Source organism: Heterocephalus glaber, unplaced genomic scaffold (assembly GCF_053883595.1).
Source record: "Heterocephalus glaber isolate CG9 unplaced genomic scaffold, H.glaber_assembly_v1.0 deba00001761, whole genome shotgun sequence".
Classification (NCBI taxonomy): domain Eukaryota; kingdom Metazoa; phylum Chordata; class Mammalia; order Rodentia; family Bathyergidae; genus Heterocephalus; species Heterocephalus glaber.
The window spans coordinates 278,377-301,876 of record NW_028258458.1 but is presented as its reverse complement, the minus strand read 5'-3'; the positions used below and the strand labels follow the sequence as shown (position 1 = coordinate 301,876).

The 23,500-nt window shown below is 41.8% G+C and overlaps 1 protein-coding gene and 1 pseudogene across 6 annotated transcripts; both read right to left on the bottom strand.

Moving 5' to 3' along the window:
- Nucleotides 1–1,528: 1,528 nt before the first annotated feature.
- On the bottom strand, nucleotides 1,529–19,561 carry LOC101705629 (uncharacterized). 5 transcript variants are annotated; one of them, XM_021245228.2, is made up of 6 exons: nucleotides 19,488–19,561; nucleotides 7,994–8,081; nucleotides 6,853–6,979; nucleotides 6,070–6,150; nucleotides 5,386–5,468; nucleotides 1,529–3,827 (listed from the first exon to the last, which is right to left on the bottom strand). In XM_021245228.2, the coding sequence occupies exons 2-6, from the start codon at nucleotides 8,021–8,023 to the stop codon at nucleotides 2,385–2,387; spliced, it is 1,764 nt and encodes a 587-aa protein (XP_021100887.1). In that variant the 5' UTR covers nucleotides 8,024–8,081; nucleotides 19,488–19,561; the 3' UTR covers nucleotides 1,529–2,384. The 5 variants fall into 5 exon arrangements, with proteins under 5 accessions (XP_021100887.1, XP_021100885.1, XP_087057927.1 ...); XM_021245226.2 differs by having other exon boundaries at nucleotides 6,853–7,555; nucleotides 19,488–19,559; XM_087201801.1 differs by lacking the exon at nucleotides 19,488–19,561 and adding an exon at nucleotides 7,440–7,555.
- On the bottom strand, nucleotides 13,924–19,388 carry LOC147821125 (uncharacterized; annotated as a pseudogene). The gene has a single exon (XR_015447586.1). The product of XR_015447586.1 is annotated as an uncharacterized LOC147821125 (transcript).
- Nucleotides 19,562–23,500: the final 3,939 nt, after the last annotated feature.

Below are 23,500 nucleotides of genomic sequence, written 5' to 3'. Positions count from 1 at the left end.
TTTTGGTACCAGGGATCAAACTCAGGACTTTGCACTTGCCAGGCAGGTGCAGCACCACTGAGCTACATCCCCAGCCACAATGTTTAATAAGGGGGTTTATGGGGTGTGGCTCAATGGTAAGGTACTAACATGTGTGAGACCATGGGTTCCATCCTCACCACCACAAAGAAGATTGGTCTATTATTACTTTTATTAATGAAGCCTTCAAGAACCAGAGATAGGGATGATTCAAAACCCATTTGACTGGAAGGGCTAAAAAAAAATAGAAGCAACTTAAAGAGCCTAGAGTTTTATTACTAATATTAGATTTACACATCAGTGCCAGGCATGGTGGTGCATTCCTGTAACCCCAGTACTGAGGAGGCTGAGGCAAGAGGATTGCTGTGAGTTCAAGGCCAGTTTGGGCTACACAGTGAGTTCAAGACCACCCTGAACTACATAGTGAAACCCTGTCTCAAAAACCTAAATAAATAAAATAATTTACACAGCCAAAAGTTTAAAACATTTTCAATCAACTGGTAAATAAAATGTTAGATTTTTCAATTAGTACTAAATCAGAGGTTGCATCATGGAATTCATCATAGCAAAAAAAATAAAATTCACCACTCTTCTACAGATTTAAACAATCAGTAAAACACCTAATACTAACCAGCTTTTCTAAGGGTTGCCAGGCAGGTCTAGGGGGCTTGAATCCAGGGCTTCCTACACATCTTACCACAGCCAATCACAAACAAGAATGAATGGTCTGTTGGGCCAGGGATTTAGCTAAATGGTTCCACTGCCTGCCTCACAAGCACAAGGTCTGGAGTTTGATCCCCAGTACCAAAAAAAATGAATGGCCTGTTACCAGGCAGATATTAGCAGGCAGGCCAAATGGGGATGTGTACTCAGACACTATACACCAATGTCTCCCAAAGATGGCCTTCTGATCAGAATAGTCAATAAGCAGCTCAGGTTTCTTACTGCACAGGCTGGGCTCAAACTTGTGATCCTCCTGCCATGCCTAGGAATTTGCACTAATTTTAGAAGTGTAAAATAATTCTTGTGAACCAGGTGCATACCTGTAATCCTAGCACTGAGAGGCTGAGATGAGAGAATTGCTTGAGCCCAGGATTCTGAGACCAGCCTGGCCTTAACAAAGACCTCACCCCCTCCCAAAAAAAGAGAGGTCTTCTCTACACTGAGTTCTATACTTTATACATAAAGCCACATTCCTTACTTTCACAGAGGTTTCTTTTATATTTTTTATTTTCACATAGGATATGTTTCTAGAGGAGTTATAAGTAAATTCTAAGATATGATAAAAGCAGAAAAATTTTCACATACCTTCCATTCACAGAGCTGTTCTCGTGTTGATTTCCTGTTTCCAGTCAACTGAAACTAAATGAAGGCTTTCTCACATTCCTTAAAACCTAAGGCTTCTTGCACACTGGGTTAATATACAAATATCATGGTTTATGGACTATCTAAAGCCTTTCCTGCATTCCTTATTAGTTTCCCAGGGTTGTTATAACAAAATGGCATAGACTGGCTTAAAAAAATAATTTTAATCACTTCTCGGCCTTTTGGCTAAGATCAAGTGTAAAAAAATAATTTTATTGGCTTACACATCTAGAGTTTGAAAGTCCAGTATCAAGTTGTAGACAGGGCTGGTTTCTGTTCAACTTCTGTCCTTGGTTTGCAAATAGTCATCTTTTGGCAACTTCACATGGGTCTTCTCTGAGTGTGCCCTTCCTTCCATTTTCTCTTTTTTCCCCTAATAGTGAGGATTTAACCCAGGGCCTTTCCACTAAGCTATATCCTCAGCCCTTTTTTATTCTTTGAGACATGGTATGAATAAATTGCCCAGACTAGGCTCCAACTTGTGATCCTCCTGCCTCAGCCTCCCAAGATGCTGATCATGTGCCACCACACTCAAATTCACTTTCTTTTTTTACAGGGACACTGATGATGTTGTATTAAAGGTTGGCTCTATTAGCCTCATTGTAATGACCTGTTTGAAGGCCAAGTACTCTTCCACTGTGAGGAACTAGGGGTTAGAGCTTCAAAATATGAAGTGAAAGGAGAACGATACTATTTAAATCATAAACTTTCTCTTTAATGTGAGTTCATATGTGCATATTAAGGTTTGTGGAATTTCCCAGACTCTCTACATTCATATGGTTTCCCTCCACCAAGATTTCTGATGTGTATCTTTAGAATTGAGCAAAATCTTTTTCACATTCCAAACTGACACAAAATCATCTTCACTATGAACTCTTACATGTTTGCTAAGACCTGAGATAGGAGTGAAGATGTTTCTAAATGCTTTACATTTGTAGGCTTCTTCCCCAGAGTTTGTGTCTTCAAAATAAACAGGACACCTTTAAGCTTTCCCACATGCCTTATACTGACAGTTTATCTTTGGTATGTCTTTGTTCATGATTCTGAAAGGAACTTAGAGAACTCAGGGCTTTCCCACACTCTTTACATTCATAGGGCTTCTCTCCAGTGTGAGTTCTTTCATGTAACTGAAATGAATTGGAATACCTGAAGGATTTTCCACACTGCTTACATTCGTAAGGTTTTTCTCCAGTGTGGATTCGCATGTGAAGTGTAACACATGTGGGAAACTTAAAGGCTTTCCCACATTCCAGACATGTGTAGGGTTTTTTGGCACTGTGAGTCCGCATGTGATTATTCAGACTGGAGGAATGTGTAAATGCTTTCCCACATTCCTTGCACTCAAAGGGCTTCTCTCCAGTGTGAATCCTAAGATGTCCACTAAGATTTGAGGAAATAGCAAATGCTTTCCCACATTTGACACATTCAAAAGGCTTCTCTCCAGTGTGAGTTCTCATGTGTTCATGAAGGCGGGAGGACCTGGCAAAGGCTTTCCCACACTCTCTACACTCATAGGGCCTCTCTCCACTGTGGATGCGGATGTGCTTAGTGAGGTCTGAGTTCTGAATGAAGGCTTTCCCACAATCTTCACATTTGAAGGGTTTTATCCCAGTGTGAATTCGAAAGTGATCATGAAGGCAGGAGGAGTTTCTAAAGGATTTTCCACATACCTTACACTCAAAGGACTTTACAGTGTGATTTTTCACATGTTCAGTGAATTGAGAAGATGTTGTAAAGACAGTTCCACATTCCTTACATTCATAGGATTTCTCTCCAATGTGAATTTTTAAGTGTTGACTTAAGCATGAAGAAACTGTGTAGGCTTTCCCACATTCTGTACACTTATATGGCTTCTCACCAGTATGAGTTTTTTTATGTTGAGTGAGCTGACAAGGCCTAGTGAAGGCTTTCCCACATTCCTTGCATTCATAGGGGTTGCCTCCACTGTGGGCTCCCATGTGAATATTAAGGTAAGCAGAATACCTGAAGCCTTTTCCACATTCCTTACACTTGTAGGGTTTTTCTGCATTGTGAGTATGCATCAGCAGAGCATGGCTGTTGGAGTGAAGGAAATCTATCCCAGATTCCCTCAGCTCATGAAGTTTGTTTCCACTGTGCATTCTCCTGTCAGTCTGAAGCTTTGACGGATCAACAAAGGCTTCCCTATGGTCACTGCCTTCGAGGGGTTTGTCCTTAGTGCACCTTCTTGGGTAAAGGACAGCTGGAGGTTGGCTGAAGGTTGGCTCACACTGATTCGACATAGAAAGTTTCTCTTCAATAGAGATTTCCTTTTGTGGAGGAAGGAAGTCTATTCCATATTGATCACACTCAGAAGTGCTCCCTGTACTTTGAGTTCCTATATGTGACCTAAGGCATGGATGTCTACTGACAAAGTCTCTACAAGGCTTACAATCACAGAGTTCTGCTCCATTGTGGCTTCCGGCCTGTTGATAAAAAAGGATGAACACTGATTAAAAAGATTTTTCAGACTCATTAAAAGATTCCATGCACCCAAAGAGAGAAACATTATTATGATTATCTCAATTTGACCATTTGCATTACATATATACAGCTCCTGTTCTACTGATTTATTGTTTGTTTAGAGACAGAGTCTTACTATGTTGCCCAGGCTGGCCTCAAACTCCTGGACTCAGGGAATCCTCCCACCTCAGCCTCCCAAGTAACTAGGACTACAGGCACTGCTATGGCTTGTATTGAGATGTCCCCCCAAAAAATTCATGTGGTCATAGGTGGGGCTTTACAGAAGTGCCTGGATCTAGCGTGTACGATGCTGGGATTAAGGGTGGTGATTACTACATTAGCCCACCGATTGGTTTAGCATAGTTCTGGGTGTGGATAATGGGAACACCCACCTTGGGTATGGGTGGCACCATCCCAAAGGCTGTTAGTCTGGAAGGGATAAAAGGGAGAGGCAAGCTGCTGCTTCAATACCTTACTGCTTTGCTGCTTTCTGCCTGCCATGAACAGTTTCTTCTCTGTGATGCCCCTCTGCCACACCATTCTGCCTTAGAGACAGCCAACTATGGACTAAAACCTCTATAAACTGTGAGCTAAATAAACTTCCTCTTTTAACTTGTGGGTGTTGGGTATTCCGTTCTAGCAACAAAGAAAAGTAACTAAAACCGGCACAAGTCACCACATCTGGTTTGTTGATTTCTTCTAAGTGAAATGATAGAAGGCTTTGCCAAGAGCTCTGCCACCTACTTTGATTTTTTAAAAATTTCTAGGGCCGGAGATTTAGCTGAGTGGTACCGCCCCTGCCTTGCAAGCACAAGGTCCCGAGTTCAATCCCCAGTACAAAAAAGAAAGGATTTCTATAGGGTTTCAAAAGAATCTTTTTTAAACTACCTAGTTACATATCTAGGAATGTGTACTTTTTTTTTTTTTTTTTTTGGTACCAGGGATGGAATTCGGGACCTTGTGCTTGCAAGGCAGGCAGTGGCACCACTGGACTAAATCCCCAGCCCCAAGAAATGTGTACTTGTGGGAACTTTAAGCAAGAAGCTTAAAAGCTAGGTTTGGGGCTCTTACAAATTCATCATATTCCAGGTTTCCCCCCACAGCTGCTATTCCCACTCTCTTAGGTCAAGGCAACTTCTCAAATGTCTCTCACTCTTCTGATTTTGTTTAATGGAATTCCTAATCTTCTCTGAATGTGGAAAATAAATATCCTTGTGGCTGAGCATGGTGGCATACATCTTTAATCCCAGCACTCAGGAGGCTGAGGCAGGAGAATTGCCATGAGTTCCAAGCCAGCCTGGGCTACACAGTGAGCTCGAGGCCAGACTGAACTATAGAGTGAGACTCTGTCTCAGAAAACAAAACAAAAAGAAAGAGGTGGGGGGAGAAAGAAGGAGAAGGAGAAGAACAGGAGGAAGAAGAAGGGGGAGGGGAGGAGGAGGAAGAGGAAGGAAGGAGAAGGAAGAAGGAGAAGGAGAAGGAGAAGGTGAAAAGAAGGAAAAAAATCCTTGTCAGATTTACCATGTATATCTTCCTGGAGGTTTGTCCCCTCAGAAAATCCTGGTGAAGCGCTGACTCTTTTGTTTTAAGTCCCACTTTCCATTCTGCAGTCAAAGAGAAAAAGAAATACAAGGGTTTGGAGACAGAGATGGCAGTATAAGGAGGAGGTGAAAAATGACAGGGATCCTTTCTGTTTTCAAATTAAACATGGTTTTAAAAAAGAAACACCAAGATGGGCATGGTGGCACATGCCTCTACTCCCAGCACCTGGGAGGCTAAGGCAAGAGGATCACTGTGAGTTCAAGGCCAGCCTGAATTACATAGCGAGACACTGTCTCAAAATAAAATTAAAAAAATAAAAAAGCAGCAACAAAGATAAGGACACAGAGTTAAAATTTTAGATGATGTATGACAAATACATTCTATTAAAATTAAAACTGGTGGTAAAGACAAAGGACATTACCATCAAAGAAAATGGAAATACAGGACAAGAGACATACATCAAAACAGTGAGCTTAAAGAATGAACACAACGACCTATATTGTGAGATCACAGGAAAGATTGAGTAGAGAGCAAGTAAAAACATATAGAAGGCTGAAGACTTTCTAATTTCTGAGGCAAATGACCTGGAGCTTCTGAGATTAAAAGTTTCCTCATTATAAACAGTGAACTTGCTGCTCAGAGTCATTCTGCAGGAACACGAACCTTCGAGAGCTCCTCCCTTCCCTGTCCTCAACTCTTCTTGTTCCAACCAAGAGATGAGGCTGGGTTTGAGGAGCTCACATCCTGTATATGAAGAAAAAGACATTCACAGAGTGGAAGAGATGATGGGCCTTGCCTAGATTCAGGAAATAATGGTTCTGATAAAAGTAATGAAATAATTTTTTAAAACATGCAAATATCCATTCTGCCTTGCCCCTCAAAAAGTTGGTTCTCTGACCACTGAAACCTAAACCCAGGCTTATGTTCATGCTTACAAAATACTAAGACTTTTATCTGAATAGAAAATAAAGTACATGAAACAGAAATGTTAATTTTCATGGGGGAAATGACCATATCTGTGAATTTCTTTGTGAGTGTGTGTGTGTGTGCGCGCGTGCGTGCTAGGAATGGAACCTAAGGCCTTGCCCTACTAGGAAAGCACTCTACTTCTGAGCTATACCCCCAGCCTGCACAACTGTGATTCTGAAACATTACAGTACATCAGATCCATCTGGAGAGCTTGCATAACAAAGATGGCAGAGCCCAATCAGTATCTCAAAGATGGAAACTGAGAATATACATGTCAAACAGTGAGAGTGACTCGATGTTCTTGATTTCAGACCACATTTTGAGAACTGCGATTGTAGATTAAAGCCTATCATGGCAGGGGCTATATCTCTGTTATTTCCCACCATATCCACAGTTGGTATCACTGATCCTGCAACACAGTAAGCACTCAGCATAATCTGTTCCCTAAAAGGCTACAAAGCATGACAGCAGTCTTACCCATGGAGGCCAGGTTCTGGTAGTTCTCCAGCATCACGTCACTGTACAAGTTTCTCTGAGTTGGGTCCAACAAAATCCACTCCTCCTGGGTGAAGTCCACAGCCACATCCTCAAAGCTCACTGACTCCTGTGTCATCACACACAGGCTGGTTTGAGCCAAATAACACATCCACCCGTGTTCACAGGAGAATGAGGAAGTGACACCAATGGCTGTATAGGGTTCGGAGTTCCCCCACTGTCTACCCCAGGGTTCAGTGTTCCAAGAGACTCTTCCCTCTGTCTACACTGACTCACTGTGGATCTTCCTCTGGTCACATGGCTTTAATGGCCCTTCTTATACATAATCTCATCACAGTGCAACTGGACTAGATGCTCATATTATTTTCCCCCTGTGGCAGCACACTCTTGAGCACACTATAGATGCCTGATAAATGTGAGGAATGAATAAACTCTTGAGCTGAAAGACACTTTCACATCCATCACCACCTGCCAGGATGCTCAGCAACATCAGAAACATGCAGTCAGCACCAGAGAAGATTGGTTAGTAAACGTGAAATACTTGGAAGGTGTTCAAAGTAATCCCTCACCAGGTGGCTCCTCTCCCTGGGGAAATTCAAGTAGGGACTCGGTCCTTGAGTGAAGCTTTATTTGCTCTAAGAAGGTCTGGGAAGCAGAGTTCGGTGGGGCACACGTGTAGTCTCAACTACATGGGTGACAAAGGTGAGGGATAGTTTGAGTCCAGGAGTTCAAGACCAGCCTGGGCAAAACAGCAAGACCCTATGTCTTTAAAATATGGATGGATGGATGGATAGATAGATAGATAGACAGACAGACAGACAGATGGATGCTGGGTGTGGTGGCACATGTCTATAATCCCTGTACTTGGGAGGCTGAGGCCTTCCAAGATTGCCTTGAGTTCAAGGCCAGCCTATGCTACACAGTGACTTCAACATCAGTGTGAACTACATACCAACACCCTGTCTCAAATAAAATAATAGACAACAGCAAGACCCCATCTCTTTAATAGATAGACAGGCAGACAGACAGAGGCACAGATGCTCTGGAAATGATTCTGAGTAGAAGGAAGTATGTCCCCCTAGTGGATGCAAGTCTATGATTTTGTCGATCTATGTCTGCATACCTGATACCAATCTGACAGACAATCAGTCATCTTCTTTTTGGCCTCTGCCTTTTCTTCATGAAAGCAGATTGGGTCCCTCTAAAAAAGACTTAATGGAAGAAAAAGAAGACATGAGAACCAAGAGTTGACCATACTTCCCACATTCACATGCCTGGAAGTTATTCCATCCTAGTTCAAAATTCCCACATATATTAGGCCATGGAGGACATCACTTAGTAGAACAGCACTCGCCCAGCTTACAGGAGGCCCTGGTTTCAATCTACTACCACAAAACAAAAACAACAACAGAAAAGCAAATCCCCATACATCTCTGTAACTTAAGAAAACTCCCACAAATATACTTTACTCTTGTGAGATGCCAGAGCAATTGCCTCATGTAAAGCCAGAAAAGGAGACTGTGTGCCATGATGGCCACCAGGAAAAAGGTCAGACTCATGATTCATAAGGAAAGTTAAGCCCTGGGTAAATATTCATATATGTCCATGGAGATCATGGAGATAAAACTCATGAAACCAAGTTAGGTGGCACCCAAAACACCCATGCAAGGGCTCACTTCTGCACATCCTAACTGAACCAGCATCCTCGCTTCCTGCACCCAAGGCCTACAGGCTCCATATTGTGTTCTAGGGAGAACCTAAACCAGAGTCTCTGGAAGATCACGATGGACTCACTATGGGAGGAAACGAAGGTTACCACCCTCCCTGTGAGGCTGATGGCACTATGCACTTGAACATGCCTTTCCTTGACCCAAGGTCACTTCAGGACAGCTTCCAAAGCTCCATGGAAGTGGCAGTCTCCATTCCTCTTCAAAGTTGAGTCCTATTCACATCATCATCAATTAACATGATCAATTATTAATAATCCAACATCAATACACAGATGATGTATGTGACAATCACTAAAACTATCTGACAAATCATATTAGAAACATTAATTGCCATTTACTGAGAACTACAGGTTGAAAGTTGCACTAGGAGCTTTATGGACATAAGCTCACTTAACATATTCCCACTGGCTTGAGTGACCAGTGGTACATGCATGACTGGCCCATCAGGCAGCCTGTACCACCTCATGGGACTGTCCCATGCTGCCTGATGGGACAGTCATGCATGTATAACCAGTAGTTCCAAGCCACCTGGTCGCAAGACATGAATTACAGCCCCATTGTGAACGTGCTAATCATTGTAATGACCCTTTATAAGAGATGTCATTGTGCCTAATGGGTACTAGAAAAGCCTAGATTCAGAGATCACTAGTAATCAGCCCAATTTTATACCCAGTTAGGAGGTGGTGAATGAGGACTTCAATGCAGTTACATTTGTCACTAACACCTGATCTACTGTGCTGGTTGTTACAGGATGAATATTCCTTATCCAGTGCCTGGACTACTGTGGTTGATTTATAGGTAGAGGATTCTTTGTTTGAAATGCTTTGTGATAAAATAAATAAATAGATCAATTAATTTATAAGCATTTCAGTTTTCAGAGTTTTTCAGGTTCTGGAATATTTGCATAAATTTTACCTGAATGCATGGTTACCAGCCATGCATTCAAAAAGCTCTGGACTTCAGAGCATTTTGGATTTCAGATTTTCAGATTAGGGATGCTCAACCTATACTTTTCAATGTGACCAGAGGTTGGTTTATACAACATAATGGTCACTAGCCACATGTATTACCGAACCTGGGACAGAACAACAATGTAAGACCTTATCTTAAAAAAAAAAAATAGACTGAACAACAAACCATGGGGGCTAGGGATGTAGTTCAGGTGCCACACCTGCCTGGCAAGCACATGGTCCTGAGTTCCATCTCCAGTACCAGAAAAACAAAAACAAAAGCAAAACAAAACAAAATCATGAGACATCAAGTACCAGGTGGTCTGAGCTTCTTGCCTTGAACTGGGTGGTGTCTGACACACCAAGCGATAATGGGCATATGCAGCAGCAATCTGTCATCAGAGGTGACACAAAAGATGCTGGGCTGAGACAGGTCAAGGAAGGGTAAATACACAGCAAGCCAAAGGCAAAAGCCAAGGGAAGTGTTAATCTACTGGCTTGATTAATGCTATATTGCCAAAGGAAAATTAACCCTGGCATACAAGAGACAAGGATAAAGTGTACGAACACTAACTGCTTCTGTGATGCTTCTATGGTTTCCAGAAGGCAGATGCACTGGCAGACACCTGTAATTCCAGCTACTCTGGAGGCTAAGGCAAAAGGATTGCAAGTCTGAGGCCAGCTTGAGCAACTTAGTGAGACCCTGCCTCAAAATAAAAAATAAAAAGGTCTGGTGATGTACCTTAGTACCAAGGCCCTAGGTTCCATCCCCAGAACCACAACCACCAAAAACAAAAATGCAGTAAACCATGGATATCAACTACAACCTCAATACCATTTATAGAAACAAGAAATATAGCAGTTTTGTCTATTTTCTCTTTGCTTGGTAAATGTATGGGTTAGGTCATATGTATGCATTTATTTACATAAACTAAACATGCAATCCTAAGTCCTTTCCACTCTATTTTACTTGTGATTAGCAGCTAAACTTATAATACTGTCTTTGGGTAACATTTATTAAGAATGTGACTAAACATGAAGAGTAATTAATAGTCTTTGATGGCTATAGGGGACTGTCGGGAGGATGCATCTTGTCACTGTATGGAAAGCTAAGAACTCTTCTTATATCTTAAAATACAGACTTATTACATTATTATGAGGAAATTAAAATGTGTGCACAGCCAGAGTGGACTGAGCCAGGCACCAACTGATTTGTCTTGCTCCAATTTCACTTTCAATACCCACTATGGAATCAAAGATCATATTCTTTATGTATGTATATTAACAGCATACTTAGCTTTGTATGCATAGGTGTCATGATGTGTTTTGTTTTAACATAATTGCTGCCTCTACACCCATTTTCAGGCCTCACATGAAGTTATTTGAACTCAGTGATACCCGATCACCCCAACCTAGTTCAAGCTTCCCCCGCTCAGGCAGCTGTTGGCTATCCACCCTACTTGTTCCTCATCTACTGACCAAAAACCCACATCCACAGATGCTGGCCAGAGTTCAACCTAATGGTTCAAACCAGAGTCATATAAGTCCCCTCTCCCCTGGTGTTTTTCTTGTCTTTCTTGAGACAAGGTCTCATTGTGCTGCCCTGATTGCTCTTGAACTCAAGGTACCCTCCTGCCTCAGCTTCCTGAATATCTGAGACTACAGGCAGAGGCCACTGTGCCTGGCTTCCCTGGTGCTCTTGCTACTAGGGAATCCCAGAAGCATGTTGGGGAAAGCCTCAGGGACAAAGTCTTACTGAAGGCACCACACTAAACAGCTCTCTCTCGCTCATTCCCGACCCAAGCTGAGCACACTGCTCTGTGCAGGCTTCCTTCTCATCTTGGGATGTGTGGGTCTGGATGTCCTGCTGTGCCTCCTGCACTCAAAGGCAGGGCTTTGGAAGGTGACTGGATTCTGGGGGATTCAGCTGACCTGCTATGAAGAGGGGATCTGCTGGAAGAGGCGGTCACCTCGGGTGTGGCCTGGAAAGGTTTCTCTCTCTTCCCGCCCCCATTGCTCCCTTGATCCTCTCTGCTTCCTGGTCACCAAGCCCAGAGCAGCTCTCCTGGGTCCAAGCCTCCCACACCATGCCTTCCAGCTCACTATGGGCTGAAAACGAGAGCCAAAACAGACCTCTCCTCCTCTCATTTGCAGGATTTTGTCCCAGCAACGAGGGAAGTAATAAAATACCTGTTCTTTCATGTGTTTATTGTGCTGTCTCCCCTGGGTCTCGCCTGGGTGTACCCTGGGAGACACCAGAAGGGAACTCTCTTCCATGAGGTAAGGCTGGAATTCACAGCCACTCTCTAGAGAGAGACCTCTAGACCAAAATGGAACAATATACAACTGGCATTCTGAAGCAGGGTGTGAGCGACACAACAAAATGCATTTAGACTGCTCTTGGCCTTCCCCAGGCCGGCAGCAACCACAACGGCAGCAGAAACCACAGACAGGGACAAACGCTCAACACGGGGGCTGTTTGGGAACAGCAGGAGCTTATCGTGAACATCTGAAGACAGAGGGGAAAGATCTCACCATGCAGATGTACAAACCACTCTTAAGATTTTACTTTAAAAAAGAGGAGGCGGGGTAAAGGGACCAATTATCCCGAAGTCTGGGCACCCCAGAGACCCAGGACCCCTTCCTCTCCCTTTTCCCTTTATCAGCCGGAGACAGAAACCAAGAGCCACCACCAGAAGCTCAAAGACACGAAAAGGGTGGGGAAGGAGGTTGGCTTTAGGCAGCCACAATCCCAAGCGGGAAGAAAAAAAGGAACTTTCAGGAATTTTTTTTTTTTTTTTTTTTTTTGGTACCGGGGATCGAACTTGGGACCTTGTGCTTGTGAGGCAGGCTCCGAAACCACTGAGCTAAATCCCCAGCCCCCAAGAGATACTTTTTTTTTTTTTGGTACCAGGGATTGAACTCAGGACCTTACACTTGTGAGGCAGGTGTCAGAACCACTGAGCTAAATCCCCAGCCCGCAACTTTCAGTTTTAAGTACTGAGAAAATGCCAGGTCTAGTGCACACATTCTGCTAGCCCCAGATCACTTAGGGTCTGAACATAGACATAGAAAGGGGGAAAAACCGAGATGAGATGAGATTTTAACATTTAAAATGCACCAATTAACAAAACTGGGCCTCAAATTAGAGTTCTATCTGTACATTCCACTCAATTTAAGCACTGTGCCCTAAACAAGTTTTGTGATGCCTCAGATGAAACCCAGGGCTTTATGGATGCTAGGCAAGCTCTACCACTGAGCCACACCTCCCCATGGGCCCTAAATTTTTTTTTTTAGCAGTACTGAGGATTGAACCAAGGCTGCTGCACTGAGCTACATCCTGAGCAGCACTACCCACTTTCTTTAATTTTTAGATGTCTCACTAGGTCACTACATAGCCTTGACTAGGTTCACACTTGTAATCTTCCTGCCTCAGCCTCCCAGAGTGCTGGGATTACAAGTGTGCCTTACCATGCTTAGCTTCCCCTAAGTCTTTTTTTTTTTAATTGAGAAACATTCTACCTTCAGGGCCTATCAGATATAAAGATCTGACTATTGGTAAGGGGAAAATGTTTATGAAAAGTTGCAACAAAGTCATTTGCCATAATTTTTTCCAAGAGAAACGTATATCTAACTATACTACCTCTGTCTTGTAAATTTAATAAATTCATAATCTGTTGGCAATTTTTAAGCAAACTGGCACATCATTACACAACAGAAAAACATCCATCAAATTCAGCAAAGAAAACTTACGTAAGCCTTTTGTACAGAATTTTTAAAAATCCAATTGGCTATGATTCCTCTATTAGCCGAAACACATAATGCAGTCTTTATAAATCTGCCATATATATCAATATCTACATAAATAGACACAGATACAGATGTAAATTGCGAACAGCAGTCTGATTCTGAACAGTGTGTAGGACATGCAGATCTGTATCAGACCATGGCATGACAGGGACCCTGAATCTTTAAGAACTGAATGATAAAAGGCCCCCAGCAACAACAATCTGAGCAGAGAAGTGACTGCTAGACAGTTCTCAACACTCATGATTGAATGCTTGCTGCAGAGAGCTAGCTCAAAGGGAAGGCTGTACAGGTTGGGGTTGTCATTCAAATACAGTTCTTCCAGATTCTCCAGTGTACCAATTTCCTCAGGAAGATGAGCCAGCAGATTTTCTCTGAGGCCCAGGTGTGTGAGATTGGTCAGGTGACCAATGCCTGTGGGAAGCATGGTTAACCGGTTATTTGTTAAGATTAGTTTCAATTTTTTTTGGGGGGACTGGGGATCGAACTTGGGACCTTGTGCTTGCGAGGCAGGCGTCAGAACCACTGAGCTAAATCCCGAGCCCAAGACTAATTTCTGTAAATCCTTAAGCAATTTCATTCGGCAAGGATTCCAATTTGTTCTCTTCTAGATCCAACTCTCTTAATTTCCTAAGGTTCCCAAGACCATGGGGAAGTTTCTCTAGAAGATTGTTTGATAGTATTAGAACCTCAAGGGAAACTAGAGCAGATACATCCTCAGGGATCTTTGTGAGCTGATTAGTAGCTAAATTCAATTCCACCATACTGGTCCAAGTTACAAAATCCAAAGGAAGTGATGTTAACTGATTGTCCTTCATATTCAGCTTACTTAATACTTTTGCTCTGGAGAAAATTCCAAATGGGATTTTATTGATTCAATTGTGTTCCATGTTGAGGAATAGATGGTAGAAAACTGAGCTGGACCACCCACTGGATATAACTGGAAGCAATTTCTAGCTAAGGTCAAACTATTCAGTTTTACAAGGCTGGATGAAAGGCTCTCTGGTAAAGTAGAAATTTTATTCTCTAAATTTAAAATTCTTCAAGTGCACTGCATTGTGCTAATGAGCTGGGTATTGCTGACAGTCTATTGTATCTCAGTCCAAGGTGACTTAAACTGGACAAGTTTCCTATGCTATCAGGGAGGTCCAGCAGTTCACTGTACTGCAGGTCCAGGTTGGTAATCTGTGTGCAGTTGCCAACCTCCTCTGGGAGATGTTCAAGTTGATTGTGAGCTACATCCAGCGTAATGAGGTTGCATAAGTCACCAATTTCAGCAGGTAGTTGTTTGATTTTGTTCTCTCGAATGCAAAGCATGCTGAGTTTTGACAGATTTTTTATGTCCTTTTCCACAGTAGTTATACAATTAAAGTGAAGGTAAAGAGTGGTGAGAGAATCTAGCCTATACACCACTGAAGGTATTTCTCTCAGTTTATTACGCCATAAATCAAGCATCAGAAGCTTCTTCAAGTTATCAAGAGGGTCAGGCAAACTGGAAAGTGAATTTTCACTTAGAGCCAATGTCATGAGATTTACTAAACAGCTCACCTCTGCTGGGAGGGACTGCAGTTTGTTACTGTATAAATAAAGTTATGTTAATTGAGTCAACTCTTTTGATTAATGATGGCAATATGTGTATAGATCTCTTGGATAAGTCCAAATGCACTGAATTTTCTTCCAGGCATTTGCTGAGCTCCTTAATTACTTCTGCATTACTGGATTTTTTTTCCTAGTTCCGGGTGCTGGATTTGGCCATTTGATTGTGTTGTCAACTGAAAAAGCAACCCCTGGTTGGGCAGCACTCAAATTCTTCTTTCCATCTTTGTAATCTTTCCCTTTGGTGTTAGGTTCTTTTTCTTTGCTTTCTTTTCCAAAACTTCCAGAGGCTTTTGCCTCCTTTTCTCTTTCCTTGGCTGATAGTACTTTGAGATCTTTCTCTTTAGAGTCTTTTTCTTTTCCTAAACTAGTACTTATGGTGACTCAAACGTGGATTTAAAAAAAAAACTACATGAACTCCTTTTATTTTGTTTGCCAGCAATCCAGATTCGAAGATGAAGAGATAAAGATCCTGCACAATCAAAAACGTGTTGACTTGAAGACATAATCAGCACAGAATAACATCCATCTCTTACATATTGGATCTAAAACCACTATGCCCATTTCTGATAACTCATTCCAACTGGTAAAAGGGTGCTGGTCAATCAATGATTCATTAGAATTCCATCAAGAGCCCTGACTCCACCATTCCCACTTGCCCTGCTTCCTCTAAGTCTTAGGAAAGCAACTAAATTTAGAATTGAGGAAGAATGGGAATACTAAATCCCCACCCAAGAATGGGAATACTTTAACAGTAGCCTTGCTTAAATTTCCCATAGTCATAATACCCACTGCCTGAAAGGATTCCATATTAGGCATAAATATTTTAACAAATAAATAATAAATTTAAATTAAGACTCTGAAGCCAGGTGTGGTGGTGCTCACCTGTAATCCCAGCTACTCAGGAGGCTGAGGCAGGAGGATCATAATTTTGAAGGCAGCCTGAGCAATTTATTGAGACTATGTCTCAAAATTTTTTTTAAAAAGCAGAACCCACTCCCTGGGTTCAATCTCCAGTACTGGAGGGAAAAATTCATTTTGTCAGCAGTATATGCAAATATAACCTGAGTTGTATGTGTGTTTTAAGGGGAAAAAAAGTAAAACTGACTCAAGTTTGAATTCCTTTGCTAGGACATATCTATTTCCCTTGGCTTCATTGCTTGTGTGAATTAAAATGATTTCAACAGAGGATCCTAGAGTCCAGCTTCCTTTTTTTTAACCCCGTGTTGCCAAAAACAAAAACAAAAATGGAACAACCCAAAATGATGGTACATCCATACAACAGAACGTTAGCCTTAAAAGGAAAGGAAATTCTGGCATCTGATACATCCTGGATGAACACTGAGGAGATTATACTTACTGAAATAAACAACCACAAAAAGTCAAATACTGTGTGACTTTGCTTTATGAGGTACCCATCGTAGTGAAGTTATACAGGTGGTTGCCAGGGGCTCAGGCTGAGACAAATGGGGAGTTAGTGTTTAATGGTACAGGCTTTCAATTTGGGAACATCAAAGTCCTGGAGATGGGTTGTCTTAGTTACCTTTCTCATTGCTGAGACACAATACTCAATGCCCAAAATTAAAGAAGGAAAGATGTATTTAGCTCACAGTCTGTAGAGGTTTCAGTCCATAGTTGGCTGGCTCCAAGGCAGGGTGACATGGCAGAGGGACATCACAGAGGGGAAACAGTTCATGGCAGACAGAAGGCAGCAAAGTAGCAAAGTAGTGAAGCAGCTCTTTCTGTCCCTTATACTCTATCCAGTCTATCCACGCTATCTACCCTTAGATAGCACTCAAAACCAAGGTGGGGGACACTTAATCCTAGCATCACACCATGAATGAATCCCAGCATCACACATTCTAGATCCAGCTATCCCTGAAAAACCCCACCTATGACTCTGTAAGGCTTTGGGGAACATCTAGACAGAAACCATAAAACAGTTAATGACAAAATTTCCACAACAGTGTGAGTATAATTAATACCTGTAAGTGGGCATTTAAAATTTGTGCTGGAGGGCCCCGGGTTTAGCTCAGTGGTTCCACCACCTGTCTCAAAAGCTCAAAGTTCGATCCCCGGTACCAAAAAAAAAAAAAAAAAATTGTGCTGGACATAGTGGTGCACACCTGTAATTTTAGCACTCAAGAGGCAGGAGGATCACTACAAGTTTGAGGATAGCCTGGCCTATGTAGTAAGTTCAAGGCCAGCCTGGAATACATAGTAAGAACCTTTCTCAAAAAATAAAATAAAGTACTAAGACTTGATACAAATTGTCCTGAGAAAATGTGACCCCTTGGGCCCCAGAAAAACACAGGTCATATAGCCCAGTGCAAATTAAAATGGGGCCTTAAGAATTAAAACTTCTATAAAACCCAGTTCATGAAGGAGTGATTATCTGCATCACTTCACATCTGTCAGCCTAATTTTCCGTTTTTAAATCTGAAAATAAAACTACCTTGTGATGAATTTCTACAATCTTAACATGGTGGATCCCAACCATCAAAACCTGCATAACCGGTATTATTGAAATGACCAATTCTACCCATGATGAATGTCATTATATTGTATACCTAAAATGTACCAATGATTAGAATGAATAATTGATAATGCAAAATAGGAAGAAAAGGTCCAAAGGGGTAGGGGTAGTGGGAGGGGCAGGGGAAAGGAAAGAAGGGAAAGGAAAAATGGTGAGAAATGGAAAAAAATGGAAATAAAGTCATTGTAAATAGGGAAGGGTGGAGGGGGTGAAGGGAGGACTAGGAATGGGGAAAAAATAAGAACAAAGATGCATCATGTAAAGGTACAAGTTCCCAATGAGAAATGTAATTGTGTTGTATACCATGTACCAATAAAAGAATTTTTAAAAAAAACATAAAGACTTAGGTTTAATTTCCTTTACTATGGCTTAACCAACACTCAAGCACTCCTCAGTTTGCAGGAAACACAAGAAATGGAGAAAATATTTAAATATACTAGAAAACTATAGATCACAAATATAAAAAAACTGTTGCTTTTTGAATGAACATATAATTCTTCAAAAAGACAACAGACATGGTAGCACAAGCCTGTCATCCCAGTACTCAGGAAGCTGGGGCAGGAGGATCTCTTAAGGCCAGCCTGGGTTTCATAATGAGACCCTGTCTCAAGAAAACAAACAAAAAAACCAGGAGAAAGTGGTCAGGGTTCAAAGAGACTAATAGACATAAACAATGGCAATAGATAAAATATGAGCACACAGTATCAGATTCAAAAACAACCAGAACCATATTTTGGAAAAATGTGTAGAATTATACTTTTTTACATAGGCCACATAATAACATTTTTAATTTTCTTGATTCAAATAACAGTATTTTGTCTTTATAGGAAATGCATTACCAAGCATTTAAACCTCAAGTGTCATACATAAAATTTCCAACTTACTTTTCTTTCTCTCTTTTTTTTTTTTGGTTTTTTGAGACAGGGTTTCCTATGTACTTCAAGCTGGGTTTGAACTAATGTCAATCCTCCTGTTCAGTCTCCAGAGTGCTGAGATTACAGACATGCACCACCATGCCTGGCCTTTTTAAAGGCAGTCTTGTTGTCCAGGCTCGCCTTGAACTCCTTACACAGCCTAAATTACCTTCAAAATAATCCTCCTGCCTCAGCCTCCCCACTGCTGGGATCACAGGTGTGCACCACCACACCAGGCTCTCCAACTGACTTTATATCAAATAATTTGCCAAATGAAGTGTTTTTCTGGGAGACAGTAAATGATAAATTCATTGTTAAAGTATTAATGCAATAAAACCTCGTCCTTCCTAGAGGAAAGATGTTTGGAATCTGAGTGGCACAAGTTTGGGAAGGTGAGATGAACAGAATGGCTGGATATTCTTTCTACTTTTTATTTTTTTTGGTACCGGAAGTCGAACTCAGTACCTTGAGCTTACCAGGCAGGCATGGCGCCTCTGAGCAAAATCCCCAGCTGGTTTTTTTTGTTTTGTTTTGTAGGATGTTTACACACTTCTTGTTGCTTGCTTGTATTGTTTTCTGGGGCGGCGATAGAACCCCAGGCTCATGCATGCTAGGCAAGCGCTCACCATTGTGCCGCACCCCCAATCCCCGACTACACAAGTTTATATATTCACAAACAAAAACATGCACACTCTACACAAGTATCTGTTATCTTTCTACCTGACTGAAGAACAAATACCGGACGCGCAAAGGGGAAACCAATTTCTGTAATGAAACGCTTGTTTGCCAAAACAGGAAGAGCTGGGCGAGGTGGCGCACGCTGGTCATCCCAGCGCGCAAGAGGCTGATGCAGGGGGATCGCTGCCAGCCTGGGCTACATACATAGTGACTTCAAGGCCAGCTTAAACTACATAGCGAGACCCTGTCTCAAACACACAGGAGAAAGAAGCGCTCTCGAGCCAACTTTCTTCCAGTGTTCACCGAGATGCACCGGAATCTCCAGGTCCGTGAAGCCAGAGGACACAGCGCTGGAGTCAAAGGAACTTGAGTGGGGAAGAATTCCTTTCCTTAGGGAAAAACTCACAGACTACGGAGGCTTTTGAAGATGCGGGGGCCGTTTCGGAACAGAGCCCAAGGAAGCGCGCTCTGGACACGACGGGAATTGGCTCCTGGCGGGACCAGTTGGCGCGGTGGCCGGGCGGTCCTTAGGATCCCGTCTGGAGGACGCGCGACCTGCTTGGAAGCCTGTTACTCGTCCTCTCACCACTCCTATTACCACCAACTCCTCCACCTCGCTCTCCCTCACCGAAACTGGCTTCAGACCAACCACAACTAAGGAAAAAACAAACCACAGCGCAGGGCCAGCGCCAGAACAAGCTGCAGTGGTCCATGACGTCACTTCCGCGTTCACGCTCTGGGGCCGGAAGAACGGGGGCTGCCAGGCTCTGGCCCTGGCTCTGGCACCGTGGACTGCTTTCAGGCACAGAAGTTCTAGTTTTCTCTGCCTGGGTGCAGATAGGCCTGGGGATGGAGTCACAGCTGGGCTGGAGACAGATACAGGGCCAGAGGCCAGGGCTGAGGTTGGAGCTGGACTCTAAGTAGGACCACGCCCACGCGCGATTTTCCTGGGTCGTGGAAGCCAATAGGCAAGGCTGGAGGTGGGGACTCAAACACAGGATGCTGTTTTTGGTTTGGTTTGTTTTTTTGTGCTTTTGTTTGTTTTGAGACAGGGTCTTGCAAAGCTGCTGGGCTCAAGCTTGCAATCCTTCTACTTCAGTCTTCCAGAATATCTCAAAAACCTATTTTTCCATCCCTCCTCATTCCTACAGCCCTTAAGAGTGATTCTCCCCGGATTTAACATCCCAGTCCATGAAATGGTCTGTTTTATCTGTTCAATCTGTCCAGTCTTTGGATCTTTGCTTCCTTTTCCTGTGATACTGTAGTTCATTCTTGTAGGTTTTCGGTGTGGCCTGTCCTCCTAGTGCCGGCCATGGAACCTTGAGCATGGGCATGCTGGGCAAGCATTCCACCACTCAGCAACATCCCCAGCCCTGGATAGTTTTTGTAAATATGTACTATTTTCCTCAAAAATACATTTGTTTTCATTTCTCAGATCTTACCATAAGTTCCTGGGCCTCCCAATGACAGGCAGGAATGATTCTAAAAAGCTTCCCTGGCAATGATTTTTGCTAATGTTTCCAGTAAGCTTTTGTGGAGTTGTTTTGAACACTGAATTAACAACACGGTATGTCAAGATTGATCTATGAACAGTGTGATGATGTTTTTATGGAGTCGATAACTACTTTGGCATTAAATTTTCATCATTTCGTTTTGTTTTGTTTTTGCAGAGTGAGGGATCCAACCCAGGGCCTCACACATGCAAGGCAAATTCTCCACCACTGAGCTATACCCTCAAGTCAAATTTTCATCTTTTAGTGTACAAAACATTTAACTTTATAGGGCCAAAGAAATTTATTTTAAGAAATAATGTTTATCTCTGATACCCCCCCAAAGATAATAATGTTTAGATCTCCTTACATTAAAAAGTTCCCATAAACTATAGATTACATTCAAGTTTCCTAATTTTCCCTACTGTATATTAACACTTTTAACAACATTTGAAATTTCCATCTGCGTAGAATGCATTTTGGCATGTGGTGCAGGGTAGTACCATTCCTCTGTAAAATGGTCAGTTGGGATTAGGGGTGTCCCTCAGTGGTAAAGTATTTGCCTTGTAGGTGTGAAGCATTGTCTTTCATCACCAGCACTGCAAAATTTAAAAATAAAATAAAAATTCACATGACTACAGTATGTGCTTGGTAGACATTAAACTTTCATGTTCCCTATCATGTGGGTACCACCATGATTTTCACTGTTGTTTCATTTTGGTCCAGCTTTATTGAGATATGGTTCACATAAAGCAGTTTACCCACTTTTAGTACATTCAGTGTCATGCAACCATAATTTTATAAGCTTTTCCAAACTCCTAAAGAACACTGTCGATGTCAAAACCCTCCCTTAATCTCGAGGCAACCATAAATCTACATGATGTCTCTACAGATTTACCTTTTGTGGACATTTTATATGAATTTTTTTTTTTTTTTTTTTTTGGTACCGGGGATTGAACTCAGAACCTTGTGCTTGTGAGGCAGGCAGAGCACCACTAAGCTAAATCCTGGCCTGACATTTTTATATGAATAAAATTAGTGTTTTGTGAATAACTTTTTTCACTTGGCGTGTTTTTCAGAGTTCATCTGTGTTGTAGCATGTCTTTCCTTTTTATAGCTAAATATTATTTTACAAATTATACCATGTTTTATTATTCATCAATACATAGACATCGGAGCTGTTTTCACTTTTTTTTTTCCAGTACTAGGAATTGAACTCAGGACCTTGCACTTGCCAGGCAGCCACGGTGCCACTGAGCTATATCCCTGGCCCATTTTCACTTTTGAGATATTACGAGTAATTACAAAAATTCACATATCAGAGGAAGGAAAGGAAAAGGGATTTAAAGGAAAAAAAGAATTGAAGAAAAAAATGGAAATGGAGCTTTTGTAAATGGGTAAGGAGTAGGATTGGAGGGAGGGAATAGGAAGGAGATAGAAAAACAAGATGTGTTATGTACATGTACAAATCCCCCATGATAAGTGTGATCATTATGTACTGCAAAAGTACTAATAAAAATTCACATATTTTTGGTGCATACAAAGTTTTAATTTATCTTAAGTATGTACCCAGGAGTCTGCAATTCCTGGGTCATAAGGTAACTAAAGAGCTGGGCATGTTGGTATACGACTGTCATCCCAGCACTCTGGAGGCTAAAGCAGGAGGATTGCCATGAGTTTGAGGTCAGCCTAGGCTACATAGTGAGTTCAGATCTAAGCTGAACTACATAGTGAGACCCTGTCTCAAAAAACCAAAAAATATCGCCGGGGATTTAGGTCAGTGGTTCCGCCGCCTGCTTCAAAAGTAAGCGCAAGGACCCGAGTTTGATCCCTGGCACCAAAAAAAAAGAAAAAATAAAGTAACTAGATGTTTAAAGATTTCAAAAACTATAGACTTGTTTACAAGAGCACTAACATTTAACATTCTCACCAGAAAAATATGAGCATTCCAATTTCTCTACTTCCTTGTCAACATTCATTACAGTCTTTCTCATGTTAACCAACCTTGAAGAGTAAAGTGCTATCTCATTATAGTTGCAACTTTTTTGTTTTTGAAATGGTATCTTTCTGTGTTTCCCGGACTGGCCTTGAACTTGCAGCTCTCCTGCCTCAGCCTCCTGAGTAGCTGGAATTCCTGATGTGCACTGCCATGCTCATCTTGAAGTACAAAAGATTGTAGTTTTGCTAAGATCCAATTCACTTTATCTCTTCTTTGTTTACAATTTGGTTTTGGTATTACATCTTAGAAAATATTTCTATGCCTAATTTCATGAAGCTTATCTATACCTTCTTCTAGTTTTTGGTCTTGCATTTAAGTCTTTGATTTTAAATTTGCGTGTGTCGCATAAGGTAAGCGTCCAATTTCATGATTTAGTTTATAGATATCCAGTTCTACAAGTACTATTTATTGAAAAAAAAATTTTTGAGGGAGGGTCTCACTATGTAATTCAGGGCAGCTTTGAATTGACTCCATAGCCCAGGCTGTCCTCAAATTTGTGGCCATCATCATGCCTCAACCAAGTGCTGAGATAACAGGTGTGCACAACCACTCCAGGCTGTTGAAAACTTTCTTTTCTATCCCCACTGAATTACTCTGGCTATCTTACCAAAAATCAGTTCACCATCTCTACGAGGGTTTATTTCTGGACTCTCAATTCAACCCCATTAATCTATAGGTCTATCCTTAAGTCACTATCACATTATTTCATCACTACAACTTTGTAACACATTTTGAAATCTGAAAATGTGACTCTTCCAGCTGTGTTCCTCTCTTTAAAGATTATGCTGGCTAGGCTGCGGATGTAGCTCTGCGACACTGCACCTGCCTGGCAAGCACAAAGTCCTGAGTTCAATACCTGGTACTGAAAAAAAAAGATTTGTGCTGGCTATTTTGTATTTATTCCTTCCATTTCTTTTTTTCTTTGTTTTT